Here is a 13419-nt window from a genome sequence, read left to right as displayed (position 1 = left end):
GGGAAATTAATTCTTGCAATGTGTTCTAATCTCCAAAACAGCCCCTTGCCAGTGCTTCACCCCTTCAAGATGAAGAATTACACTGCCAAATGCGTGGATCTCTGTCACTTCCAATCTGCAGCAAGAGCTCATTTGAATCCTTTTAAGAACCTGGTTGTTAGTCAAATCCAGCTTCTTGGTGAAAAGGGTGGTGAGCCACCCGTGCTGTTCTAAGCGAGCAAGCTGTAAGACTTGATTATGGAACAGTCTCCTGGCATAAGTCTCGGGCTTTCTGCCACCTGCTGTACTTGTTCCCACTGTTTCCAGCTCTTCTTTTGCTCTTTACATTCAAAATCCTAATGCTTGCTTAGCTGCATTTCTGTAGTCCGTTCAATGATCAGAGAGTGTCTGTGATCAGAAAGCAGCTTTCCCATCAGCCTGACTTCCAGGGCTACACATCAGGCACTTCCAGTCCCGGCTCTGTTTGGCTCTTGGCAGCCTGTGTCACTGTCAGTCCTGCAGTCACAGTCCAGACCTCCGATACGGCTGATTTCCCCCGGCTAGGTTTCTGACAACAAATTTGTCATTTATTTTCCCGTAAAAACAACTTCTGTCTTTGCCAAAGGTACAATCCACATCCTGTAAGCTGAAGTGATACAAAGCTTGCAGTTGCTTGTTGAAATAAAGCAGCCCTTGGCTGGCACACAGCAGCAAGTTGACATAAGCAGCGTGCGCAGCTGAACCTGCACCAAGAAATGAGTAGCAAACAATCTGTACTGGTAAGATTCAGTCCAGGGCTATTGCGCAGTAATCCTCTTCTCGGGAACGGGAGGGGAATTGTTCACAACAAGTTAAGCCACTGGGCAAGTACAAAGTGAACTCTAAAGTCACACCAGTAGCACTGCACGTTAGTTGCTAAAAATTATTGGGAAAGGCTGCTTGGACAGCAGCAGGCCTTGGTACGTGCACTGGGAATTGGGTTCAGGCCATTTTCCTGCCCCTCTGGGGCATTTTGGTGCCTGCCTGAAATTGAAACTTGCACTGGGGCTCTGCTGTGCCTGCAGGCAGTGTGCTCACGGGCACATGGCTTTCCTGTAAGGTCCCTTTGCTGCCTTAGAAATGTGCTGCCAAAATCCTGTGCTGGATCAGTGCCCTCTGAAGAGGGAGCTGTGCAACAGGGATTTCCTGTGTCCTAGTTCAAGTTCTGTTTTGGAGTTTAAGAACAAACAAACAAAAAAATGGAACTGACAGCTGACAATAGGTTACTGGATTTTAGCCACACTTTCTCCAAGTCCCGTGGATTGCTGTTCATCTCGATTAATCCTAATTCACTGAATACCTGATGTCAGAACTTAACTTGCTGTGTGTTTATGAATGCAAAAATCATTCCTTCAGTCTGGTCTACAGCTAAACTGTATTGAATCACTTCAGTTTTCAGCTCCTTGGCAAACAGGCAACAACCAGATCCTGAAAAATTTGTCACAGAGCATTTGAACAACTCAGCACTTCAATAACTGAAAGCTGCTGGTACCCTGCATCAAAATGCCAGGGTTCTTGGCTGTGGCAGTGCAGTAATCTGGTGGGAAACGTGCATCCTCGTGTAGCTGAGCTGGTCAGCTTCTGCAGGAGGCTGTCTTGCCTGGTATGAAGCTTCTGTTCTCAGCTGCTGCACACTCTGTACCCTGTTGTTCATTTGCTATTCTGTCCTTATTTGTTTTTCTGTATTTTTCTGCTTTCTCTCTTGGTGGGCAGTACATATTTCATATATCCCTTAATGCTCAGGGTATGCTGTAGGCAGCTGCACATACACACATCAGTAAGAGCATCTGTAGAGAGGGCTGCCATCACAGGCACAGTCTAAATTCGGGTCCCTCCCTCTCCCCATCAAGTAGCTACTGTCACCTGGAATTTCACTGGGCTACCTGTACGTAACAGGAAGCGTGGGAGAAGAGAAATGTGTTGTTTTTTAGGTCTTTCAATGCTAAGTGCAAATTTGGCTTCTTAGGTTACTTCATCTCAGTCACCTGAGGCAGAAGGGTGTTTCCTTGTACAATCGGAGAGATAACTGGCTCGCTCAAGTAGAGGCTGGTATGCCCTCTAGTGTATTGTTTATTATTAAAAAGCAGTAAGCTTCAAGAAGTACAGCTTCCTCCCAGTCTTTTGGGAGGCTGTTCCAAGACCTACCAAACACACTCTTAGGCTGACAATGCAGAAGAATATGTAATTTCTTTTTGTTAATTAACTTACTCCCAACTTTGCCTAGTTGACTGCACCATGAACAGCTGTGGTATCTGTAACCTTTGTTTGCAACTGCACAAATGTTTTTGATTTTTTTCCCTTTGAATTCTCCTGTTATTTGTCTTTTTCTACTGTAGCAGCTCAGAGTAAGGACTTCTTTCTCCTCCTGAGTATCTGTTGCCTAGAAATGTACCAGTGCCTCAGAAATTAACCGGAATTAGTGATTGACAGAGTTCAATGCACATTTCAGTATTTGTTCCTAGCTTCATGCCCTTGTAAGCAGCTTAAACAGTAGCAGAGGGACACTAGAACTGAAAGTGTCTGCAGTGCGCAGAGAAACCAGGTTAGGAAAACAAGTCATAGTGTGAACAAGACCATGTCCATCTCTCTCCTAATCCATTTCAGAATAAAGTCACAGCCGAAGCCCTTGCTGCTTCTGCACTGGGGGTGCGGAGTGTTTGTTCCAACACAACTTGCCTTACTTTGAGCTTGCTGATCCTCTGCTGCTAGCTGTGGTCTTACACCACCCCAGGTGTCTGCAGTGAGAATACACCTGGAGCTGGAGATGTAGCAGGCTAAACCAAAGTCCCTCTCCTGACCCAGAAGCTTCAGGAGGGAAATGAATGTGCACGCTTCCCAGCTTGCTGCAGGCCCGTAGCCTACATTGTCTGGCTTGGCTGATCTGCAAGTACACCTGGCTGATCTGAGAGTACACCTGTGTCTCTCCAGTGCAGAAAAGCTTTAGGCAAGCATGTGCATGCCAGGGCCAAGGCTACAGCGTGGTGTTCTGCTGCCCAGCTGGCTGGCCTCCCTCAGTGCTCAGCACGCATTCTGCAACAGCACCTCTTAGTGGGCTGACAGCACCCCAGGGGTGACACGTCCAGCACAGCCCTGCTTGCAATTAACATGGCAGGCAGGCTACAATTAGTGAAAGCGCGTACGCAGGGAAGGTATGGCACCAAGACCACAACGTTTCTTACAGCAGTTAGCTGCCTACCACAAGAATTGCATACCTGCTACCTGGAAAGATCTGAGCACCCTCTCTCCAATGACAGAAGCCACCCTGGAGCTTAGCAGCCCCTGAGACAGAACTGTCAAAGTGACAAGAGGCTATGCTGTAGGTGATCCTCCTGCTCCCTGGGGTCGATGAGCCAAAAGAGGTGAGTTGACACCTTCCTGCTCCCAGCCCAACCTCTCCTGAGACTGGAGCCACAACTCTTTCATACCAGAAGCACGAAGCTGTCCCAGGACACGCTCACAAGTAGAGAAGTACATAGGAGCAGGTCTCTCCTCTCACCTGCTGCTTGACTTGTAAATTCTTTGGAGTAGGGGCTGCATCTGAGTCTGCCTGCACAGCATTTAGCATAATAAAGTCCAGCTCCCTATTACAGGGCCAAGGCCTTGTCAATGCCAGCGGCTTCAGAGCCTCGCTTTCTTCCTTTGCAATTCCCTAAAGCTGTACAGCTGGAAAAACCTCTTATTTCCCAGGGCAATTCCATTATTTCTGACACTACAAAAGGTGAACAGTTAAGCTCCAGAAAATGTCTTGGGTATTTTGTAACAGAACTTGCTCAGCTACAGGTTGAAGCATTCAACTGACACATTTTTTTTTTTTAATTTTTTTTTAATAAAAGTCATCAGCCTAGGGCCATGCACGGTTGTAATTTTCATCCTGACAGATGAGAGACTCATCCCACCATGCTATTTCCATGAGAGAACAGCTGGAAAGCTGTGATACAGTAGTTATCAGTTGCATGGGGATGCTCCCTTCCACGTACCATTAAAAGCAGTGAAGAGCACATGTTATAACCAAGTCAGGAGACTGGATTTCCGTGTGTACAGTTAATTAAAAAAAGTCACCTGGACCCTCTTTGAAGGGTACAGTTCGTATACAATGAGATCAAGTTAGCTAAGTCAAACTAAGTTTGTTGATGCTAACATCAAAGTTTGTCTGGGCTTAGGCAGGCCCCAGCTTGGACAGAAACCTGCCCAAAGCCACTATTTTCAGTGACAAGGGTCACTCAACCATCACTCATAATAGACAAATGAAAAATCCCAAAATCCTTTTCTGTTTGGATGCTTTTTCAGGCGTGCCAAGCTGCGGTGATTGATGTATTTCACAAACTTCATAGTTTCTTTGTCTCTATATACCAGGGCCAAGCAGTTGTCCTCTGGGTTCACTGTCAAGAGCTAGAAGGCACAAGAGTAAGAGAAAAAAATAGTTTCAAGAAATTGCTTTGCCAGAGTCTTAAGGTTTATAGTGAACGCTCGCCCCTCAAAGCTGAACCCAGAGCTACACCCATGAGCTGTAATTCAGGCAGGAAGCTCGAGAGTAGACATAAAGCTCCCACGTGATACCAAGCACCCCCAACATTATATTATCATTACGACAAAATTTAATTGTGCCCCTCAACTCTAAACATTTTTTTATCTACTTTGCAACTAGTAACTGAGCTCCTTACCTCTTCATCTTCACCTTTAGCAATGTAGGAAGTAAAGCCACCATATTCTGGATCCCAGTCTGCAAACAGAACAGAAAGATTCTGAAAGAGTTGAACACCGTCCAGACTCCACGCAGCGTTCTTGGAGACGCAGTTTTCTTACCCCACTCAGCACAGTGGCTAGATCCAGGATTATCCCTGATTTACCTCCTGACAGGCTATTTTTTCTCCCTTTACATTCAGAAATGACTTGAAGCAACCATGCTAAATTTGCCTTTTAGCACAGGCAGGCCATTTAAGGTTGTTTGGCTCTCTGCACCTCATGTGCAGAACAGTTTTGCCTTAGCAGATATGCAAAAGGATTTCAATTCAAGCATGTGCCAGGTGGCTTCAGCCATGCATTCTGGGCTTATCTTGTCAAAAATGCTTATGTTTATATTTTTGTTTTCACCATTATCCAACTAGCAATCAATCTAAAATGCCTCAACATGCCTAAAGAAACTTTAAAAACCCCTAGGCTTTGTGAATTGGAGACGCTGATGGTTTTGATGAGCAAAAAAAAGCCAAAAGGAACACTTTCAGCAGGCATTCTGGCTACCTGGACCTCCCCCAGTGGGAGGAAAGCCCCCAAGGTCCCCGTCCTTTCCCTCTGCCCCAGCGAGCCCCCCAGGCGCCACCTCCCGGCTGGAAGAGGAGAGGTCATGGGGAAGCAGAGTCAAAGCTGATCCCATGGCCACACTTCCAAATCTCTGCGTAAGGACCACTGAAACCAGTGCTTATGTAAAAGAAACTTTGAGGATAAAATCTACAAAGCCCTTTCAGGTAAGAAAAGCATGGAAATTTCTGCTGCTGTAGCAATGCTCAGAATTCAAAGCCTTCCCTTTAGGCAAACCTTGTCAAGGAGAATGAGTTACCTTTCTCTTTTGTCTGCTTACCTTCACAGCCACAGAAGAAGAGTAGATCGAGAGCAAACTCAGTTGCTTGAGCATCATGGACTAGAGTGTAGTGCCCGTTGGTCCAGCGTCGCAGCTCCCCTGCGCACACAGGGGTACTTGAGCCTATGGGAGGGAACAAATGCCAGGGAAAACAATGAAGTTGACCAGTAGTTTGCTCCTGCTAAGCTCTAAGTATGTGGGGAGCAAGCCCCTGCACTGTTCACACCGCTGTGAAGCCCTCTTTGCTGGCCCCGGCAAACATAAAGGGAAGAAAAAGTAAAACATCTCATGTTAACTTCTTTTTCAGAGGTGACTCTTAGTTATGCCCTTTGTACAATGTGGGGGATGACAAGATTTGCTCTCTGACAGGTCCAAGAGGCGACGTGGTTTGGTTTAACCAGTTCTTCCTTGTGTTTTGTAGTTGTCCCCCCGCACCACCCCAGATTTACAGTACAGCTCTGAACTTCAAAAGCCAGCAACAACCTGTCTGCTCTGCAAGTACACTGCGAAACCAGCCGATGCTTCAGGGAAGACAGTGCTCTGAACTCACTCTTCGTGTGAATCCCAGGCAGGTACATCAGAATTTGGGAAAGCCTTTCTTTTCTCATGGCCCCAGCTCAGTTTTCAATCCATGCAGCCTCAAACTATGCCTTCCTCCTACACAAGTTTAAAATCACACAGCAGGAGCATTGTAGATAGAAAAAGCAAATGTCTAGCTGTGGAAATCAGAAAAAAAAAAACAACAAAGCTTTTGTACCACTGAAGTGTTTGGGTGGGATTTTCAGTAGGACTCGGTTTTTGATTCCTTTTTCTTCCAATGTCCATAGAAGATGAACATTTTAAAAAATTCTACCCTTAAACTTCAAAGCTACTGCCTTAAATAAACAGCACCAGTCCATGATTCCAAAATTAATATTATTGTTTATGTACGATATCTTATTGCTGGCAATTAAGTGGCTGTTTAGGCTGGAAACATTTTCTGAAAGGTTAAATCTTAATTTTTAGGTATTAGTTTTCTAAATCCAAAATTACCTTTACTTCTAATCTCTTCACTTCCTTCTATTTGATTTGGTCTCTCATATAAAAATCTATTTTATATGGAGCAGGAACATGTGGATGTAGAAACCATGTAACTATTGGCAAAGGATTATCGGGCAATCAACAGCCTTCCCTCCTCACCCATGCTTTAACTCCCGCAGAAGTCTTGTCCTATAGACTTGGGGCTGACAAGGTCTGTTCAAAATGCTGCTCCAATGCATTATTTTAGTCCAAATTCTTCTGCAATGGTCGCTTTTTTTTTTGGATACCCCATCTGACATGCTCCAAATCCCATGTTTGTGCCCTGCACTTGCTGCAGGTGAAATTCTACTTCCATGAGAATCTCTGGGAATTCTGCTACCAAAACCCTTGAAGTCAGGATTCTGCTCTAGTCCTTTCATGCTGCTGCTGCTCCACTTACCGTTCTGTGTCTCACTGTCTTGTGCTTCGGGGATGTCATCAGGCTGGTCAGGCTGATGGGCACTGCCATCAGCGTGTTGCTCAGTCCCATCCTGCCTGGGTTTGGGACTGCTGTGCCCAGCACTGTCTGCTGCTCTTCCTTCCCCAGCATCTTCATCCTCATTGGAAGGTGCCAAGAAGTGCAGCTTCAGGCCAGTGAAGTTGGAAAGCAGTAAAAACAAAGCCTCTGAGCGTAAGAACTGCAGGAAGTTCTTCAGGATGTCAGGGAGGCTGTCCTCCTCTGCTGCCTCGTAGAATCTGAAAGACAGCAGAGGTATCAGCAGTGGGGAACCGATGGCCACGTCGGTCAGCGCAGCCTCACAGCAGCTCCTGCTTGGCATGGTCAGTAGAAGCAGGATGCTGTTATTTCCTACCTTTTGTTGGGAGGCCCCCGGGTATTCCACTGGATGTCTTTGTTCTCCAAAGCTTCACACAGTAGTTGAAATTTCTCTTTCTACATGAGAAAGATAATGCAGAAACTTGAACGTTTACCCTCCAGGTCTCTCTTGATGTATTACAAGCAGCCATCCTGTACTCATACATAAGGCACTTGAACTTTTTCTCTAACTTGTCTGTGGCTCCTAAGGACTGCTGAGCTGAAGGGCACAGGCTGGGCAGGCATAGTGAATTTTCAATGCCAGTGACTAATAGATAAGACATTACTTGATTTTCTTCTGGGTGAAAATGTAATTTCACTGAGATATGGATGCTCAGTAAGGCAGGGGTAAGTCAGCCTTGAGAAGCAAAGCCTTTTAAGTAAGACAAAACCATTGCAGGTATTTGTTTTACATACAGGTCGAGTTCCCTGAGTGCTCCTTAGCTGCGAGAGCTTGAGGGACAGGTAAGGACACTCCGGTCACCACAGGAAGGATGACGTGTTTCCATCCTTCTGCTTTGCTTCTAGTAGGAAAAAAGAATGGTAAAGCAAAGTTTGTGGGTTTTGATGTGTCCCTACACAGCAGTGTACAGGCAGCGAGCAGGTGATCCAACCACAGAATCACAGAATGGTTGAGGTTGGAAGGGACTTGTTGAGGTCACCTCGTCCTTTCACACCTTCAGGGTGTGAAATTAGGTGTTTTAGTTGCTGTACAAGCAAGGCCTTTCCCAGCCTGCGTGATGTGTGGTCACTACTAGCCCCAAGACCCATTCTGGCAGGCCGCATCAGATGGAACCACGGGGCTCACCTTAAGAAAATCCTTCAGGAGAATTTCTGATCGCTCCTCAAATTCCTCCTGGATTTGAGCTTGGGAGTCCATGTCCAAATAAACTACATTGATCCACTCATACAAGATTTCATGCTGGAAGGGAAATGGATTTGAACAGTGTATTTGCAAAAGTAAGAATGATTTCCCAGTTCCTCTTTGCCCAACTGGTCACAGAGCTAGATTCCACCCCCAAGACTCCATTTATTTCTTTTTTTTAATTGCACAAGGAGTATTAGCTGCATTCTCTGTGCTGTTGTTGGCATGCACAATGGACAGAGTAAAAAGAGATATACAAGAGGGAAACTAGCCACAAATGTATGGACAGAAACAAAAAGAATGGGATAAGTTAAGATTAAAGCATCCCCAAGCACTGGTGTGTCCCAAGCAGGTACTCCAGCTGCCATGAAAGAAATGGAAATGCAGGTAAGCAAATCTAGGCTTGCTACTCACATCATAAGGGATGTGTGGGCTCCTGGGCAAGGGAGCTTCAATGTAGGGTGCAGGTCTGTCTATTGGTGGGCCGTGAAACCAGCCGCTCACTGACAGGCGGCACTTCTCCTCCGACAGGATCTCTGACACCTGTAACAACGTTGAGCAGCACGTTACTGTTTAGACCACGTAACAGGCTACATAGACTCATCATAAGACGCAGACTTGACTCCAGAGAGCCTACTAGATGCAGACAGGAGTCAGACAAGGGCTAGAGCAAACTGGGTTATTCTCTGTTCACACAGAGGGGACGAAAGGAAACTCTGATGCTCAAATCCATTGTAGATTTCCAAAATCTGATCCTGAGCTTTCACTTTAAGCACCCAGCAGAACCCACTCCCCCTCTCTGATAGCTTGAGCAAAGGTTGAGTCACTTTATTATTAAAAGTAATGTCGGTTTTCTACCACTTGTCCTGTTGAAGAACCAGCCAGCACAGGCTGCAAAAATCAGCTGCCACAGGTTCATCTGGATACTCAGAATACAGATGAGCACGTGGGCCACAGCAGGCTATACTGGTCTCACTTCTGTCTTTTACTTTTTAAAAAGTGCTGTAAAACAAGCCATCATGAAGGGCACTTGCCTGATGCCTTTGGCTCTGGATTAAACCTTTCAGACTAAGAGCTAGTCTTTTATCCTGGCATTTAAACTGGTCTGTGGAAACACTTGTTTTTCACAGCGATAGCCACTGTTAAACATTGATTTAATCGAATTGTGCACAGACATAAATTGGGCTAAACTGAACAGCTGCAGATTCGGGAGTGCTGAACTGTAATGGCACTGTGAAGAGAGAGCCATCCCCTTACGACTGGTTGCTAGCCTCCAACTGTCATAAATTTCCAAATAGCACATGAAGACTTTGGAATTTCTTCCCCAAGATAATGAAGCTAGACGGATGGTTTAAAGCTGGCTTTGTCAGTTCCTTCCTCCTCAAAGTCACTAGCCTTTAAAACACAGCACTTCGCATAATTATCTGTCCTGACTGCGTACATTTCTCCCTTTTCCTTCTCCCCAACCCACCAGGACTGTTATTACACACGGAATGAATAACCACAACAGTGAGAAAAATCAAAATGAATAAAAGGCAGCTCCTTGCCTGGTGGAAAGAGACTGGAGACACTTCAAAGAAAACCAGCGTGTTCCACGAAGGCATTAATGACTTGATGATTTTCTGTGGCTGAAAGTGTTCTGAGGAGGAAGAAAGCATACTCTGATTAAGATAAGAACTGGTGCTTGCGAGGAACTGATGTTTCTCTCCGCCTTCATGATGTTGTGACCGGTGAGACACCTGGGTGTAAGGTATGGAGCTCAGAGCAAGAGCCTGATGAGCAACCAGTGAACTTTTATTGCTGGAAAGGGAAGTTATCTTCGTCACATTAAAGTTCCAAGCACAGTTACTGGCTTCACTTCTATCCTGCCTCCACTCTTGGCTCCTTCAAAAAAGCAGGGAAAAAAAGGATTCCCCTCTTCATTGGCCTCTCTTTTTCCTCTGCTGTCACCCCCTGGCTTTGTCTGCAAAGACTACTACAGCCCCTCTCCAAGGTGCAAATTTTATCTATATGTCAGCTTTTCTGAACGAAGAATAAATTATTTATCTTCCTTGTACTGCTTGAGGGCAGAGTTGCTGCAAGGGCCACATAAGCTTCATCTTTTCCAGCCCCCTGAGGCTGAGCTCCAAGCCCTTACCATCTGTGCTAAACAGGTCCAGCGTCCCCCCGTCACTCTTCTCCCAGGGTGGCACGAGGTACAGGATGAAAGCAATCCTCCGACCCTCCAGCTCATCGTCGTGGCACAGTAAGACATCTGCAATTACACACATTTTGCTGCACTAGAACCTCTTATACGTACAATTAATTTCAGTGGCTCCTTCTCAGCTTTGTCCCCACACAGATACAAGAATAAACGTGCCCTGCCCAAGAACTGTAGTGTCACCTGTCAGCATCACCAACACAGCAAGAGTAACGCTGTGGGATTTTGCTGTAAGTGATGGATTAGCCCACTCTGACGATGCAGACAGTTACAATTCTCATCACCCACCCTCTGCAGCTATTGCTGGGTACAGTGGACAGAGATTCCTACATTAATCGGGGATTCAAGGTCTGATTCTTTAATGCCCCACTGCCCTTTGAGGAGGTTTGTTGCTGGAGGGGGGTGGATCTCTTAAGAAGAGGCCAACAGTTGGTTGTGCAGAAAACCTTTGAGTTAAGAGCAGTACAAATATTCCCGGCCTGAGGTGATTTTTCATGACGAAAAGGCTAGGTGAGGTGACTGCAGCGATAGCTTTTCCGTAATCTGGACCTCACACGTGTTTCTTCTCCCTGATTGTGACTTTTGCCAGTTTCTTGGACCTTCCTGGCATTAGAAGGGGCTCGCAGGGGGGTTTGGAGGGTCTTCTGCAGAAACACAGCTCCCTGCACCCCCACAGCAGCGTCAGGGACGGGGCTGCTGGCAGACTGACCGGTACACTCGTATTTAGCGCAGGAGATGTCGATGGTGGGCTCCAGCTCGATCTGGGTGACGGCAGACAGCCACGCTCGGATGTCTCCGCTCAGCGCTCGCCTGCGGAGCGAAGCACGAGGTATAGGGCAGGCTCGGGGCCGGCCTCGGCTCCTACCCGAGGATCCCCGGGCCTTTACCTCAGCGCGGCGACGTGCGGCTCCGGCCGGGCCCCCAGCTCCTCGGACTGTGGCACCCCAAGGATGGGCAGGAGGGAAGCGGTTAGGGCAGCCCTGCTCCCCAACACCCCCGGGGTCCTGCTGGAATCTCCTGGACCCTGCTCCTGGACACCCCTCGGCCCCCAAAACCCTGGTCCCTGCTCCCCAGCTGCCCCAGGCCTCGCTCCCATCCCCAGACCCTCCGGTCCATGTCCCCTGCTCCCCAGTCCCCCCCAAGACCCCTCCAACCCACGACCCCTGAACCCCAGACCCCCTTACCCCAGACTCTCCCCCAACGCTCCCTGGCTCCCACTTCCTGGACCCCCCTAACCCCAGATACCCCCATCCCTTGACCCCAGATGCCCTGATTCCTTATTCCCTGACCCCAGACACCCCCGTTCTCCACTCCCTGACCCCAGAACCTCCCGGTCCCCATTCCCTGACCCCAGACGCCCCTTGTTCCCCATCCCCTGACCCCAGACACCCCCACTTCCCAACCCCAAACCCCCCCCGATCCCCACTCCCTGACCCCAAACACCCCTGGTCCCCATCCCCATCCCCCAGAACCCCCCTGTTCCCCATCCCCTGACCCCAGACACCCTGCGGTCCCCACTCCCTGACCCCAGACACCCCCCGTTGCCCACTCTGTGACCCCAGAACCCCCCCCGATCTCCACTCCCTGACCCCAAACACCCCCGGTCCCCATCCCCATCCGCCAGAACCCCCCCGCTCCTTGTTCCCTGACCCCAGACACCCCCCGTCCCCCATCCCCTGACACCAGACACCCCCTAGTCCCCACTCCCTGACACCAGAAACCCCCATTCCCCATCCCCATCCCCAAGAACCCCCCCGATCCCCACTCCCTGACCACAAACACCCCCTGTTCCCCATCCCTTCACCCCAGAACCCCCTGTCCCCCATCCCCTGACCCCAGATCTCCCCCAATCCCCACTCTCTGACCCCAGAACCCCCCCGTTGCCCATCCCTTCACCCCAGACGCCCCCCATCTCCCATCCCCTGACCCCAGAACCCTCCCATTCCCCACTCCCTGACCCCAGACACCCCCTGGTCCCCTCTCCCTGATCCCAGATGCCCTTTGTTCCCCATCCCCAGACCCCCCATCTCCCCATCCCCTGATCCCAAAACCCCCCTGCTCCCCACTCCCTGACCCCAGAACCCCTCGAGCTCCATCCCCATACCCCAGAACCGCCCGCTCCCCATCCCTTGACCCCAAACACCCCCATTCTACACTCCCTAACCCCAGACCTCCCCGATCCCCACTCCCTGACCCCAAACACCCCCATTCCCCATCCCCATCCCCCAGAACCCCCCCGTTGCCCATCCCTTCACCCCAGACGCCCCCCGTCCCCCATCCCCTGACCCCAAGCACCTCCCATTCCCCACTCCCTGCCCCCAGAACCCCCCATTGCCTATCCCCTGACCCCAAACGCCCCCGTTCCCCATCCCCTAGCCCCCTCCCCGCACCTGCCGCCCGGAGACGAGGTCGTTGCGGCGCGGCGTGAAGCCGAGGCCCAGCAGCTCATCGCTCAGCTCCGCCGCGAAGGCCGGGCTGCGCAGGAAGCGGGGCAGCACCCCGTGCCGGAACGGCGCCGGCTCCACCGACACCGCCTCTGAGGGGACACAAACGGCGCTGAGGGCACCGGGGGGGGGGACACCGGGGATGGGGGAGAACCGGGGGTTAAAGGGGTGTGTGGGGGGGCACAACCGGGCTCCTACCGTCCCGCAGCGGCTCCCCGCGGGCCCAAGCCGCCGCCACCCGCTCCCTCAGCGCCGCATCGCCCAGGGCAGCGCAGAGCTGGGCGCTGGCCGCCCGCCGCCCCCGCTTCTCCTCCCCGCCGCCCCCCGCCGCCGCCGCTCCGCGCCGCTTCGCCCCCATGGCGCTGGCGGGCTGAGGCGGGGACTACAACTCCCAGCGTCCCCCGCGCGCGCGCGCGCGGGAGGACCTCGTCTCTATGGTCGGAA

General features: G+C 49.8%; 1 protein-coding gene and 1 long non-coding RNA gene across 2 annotated transcripts; one reads left to right on the top strand and one right to left on the bottom strand.

Moving 5' to 3' along the window:
* Positions 1–3781: 3781 nt before the first annotated feature.
* On the bottom strand, positions 3782–13333 carry OGFOD1 (2-oxoglutarate and iron dependent oxygenase domain containing 1; the record flags this gene model as incomplete). The annotated part of the gene is made up of 13 exons (XM_082770415.1): positions 3782–4407; positions 4680–4738; positions 5594–5716; positions 7053–7348; positions 7465–7544; positions 8275–8388; positions 8746–8874; positions 9879–9970; positions 10469–10585; positions 11241–11341; positions 11419–11465; positions 12922–13067; positions 13174–13333. The coding sequence occupies 13 exons, from the start codon at positions 13331–13333 to the stop codon at positions 4246–4248; spliced, it is 1626 nt and encodes a 541-aa protein (XP_082626541.1). The 3' UTR covers positions 3782–4245.
* On the top strand, positions 5736–9847 carry LOC309882911. The gene is made up of 3 exons (XR_014318376.1): positions 5736–5785; positions 6015–6165; positions 9806–9847. It is a non-coding gene; the product is annotated as an uncharacterized lncRNA (long non-coding RNA).
* Positions 13334–13419: the final 86 nt, after the last annotated feature.

The sequence above is a fragment of the Aythya marila genome (assembly GCF_965140915.1).
Source record: "Aythya marila genome assembly, chromosome: 12".
NCBI lineage: Eukaryota > Metazoa > Chordata > Aves > Anseriformes > Anatidae > Aythya > Aythya marila.
Note: the sequence above shows the minus strand (reverse complement) of the source record. Positions and strands in the feature narration are given on the sequence as shown.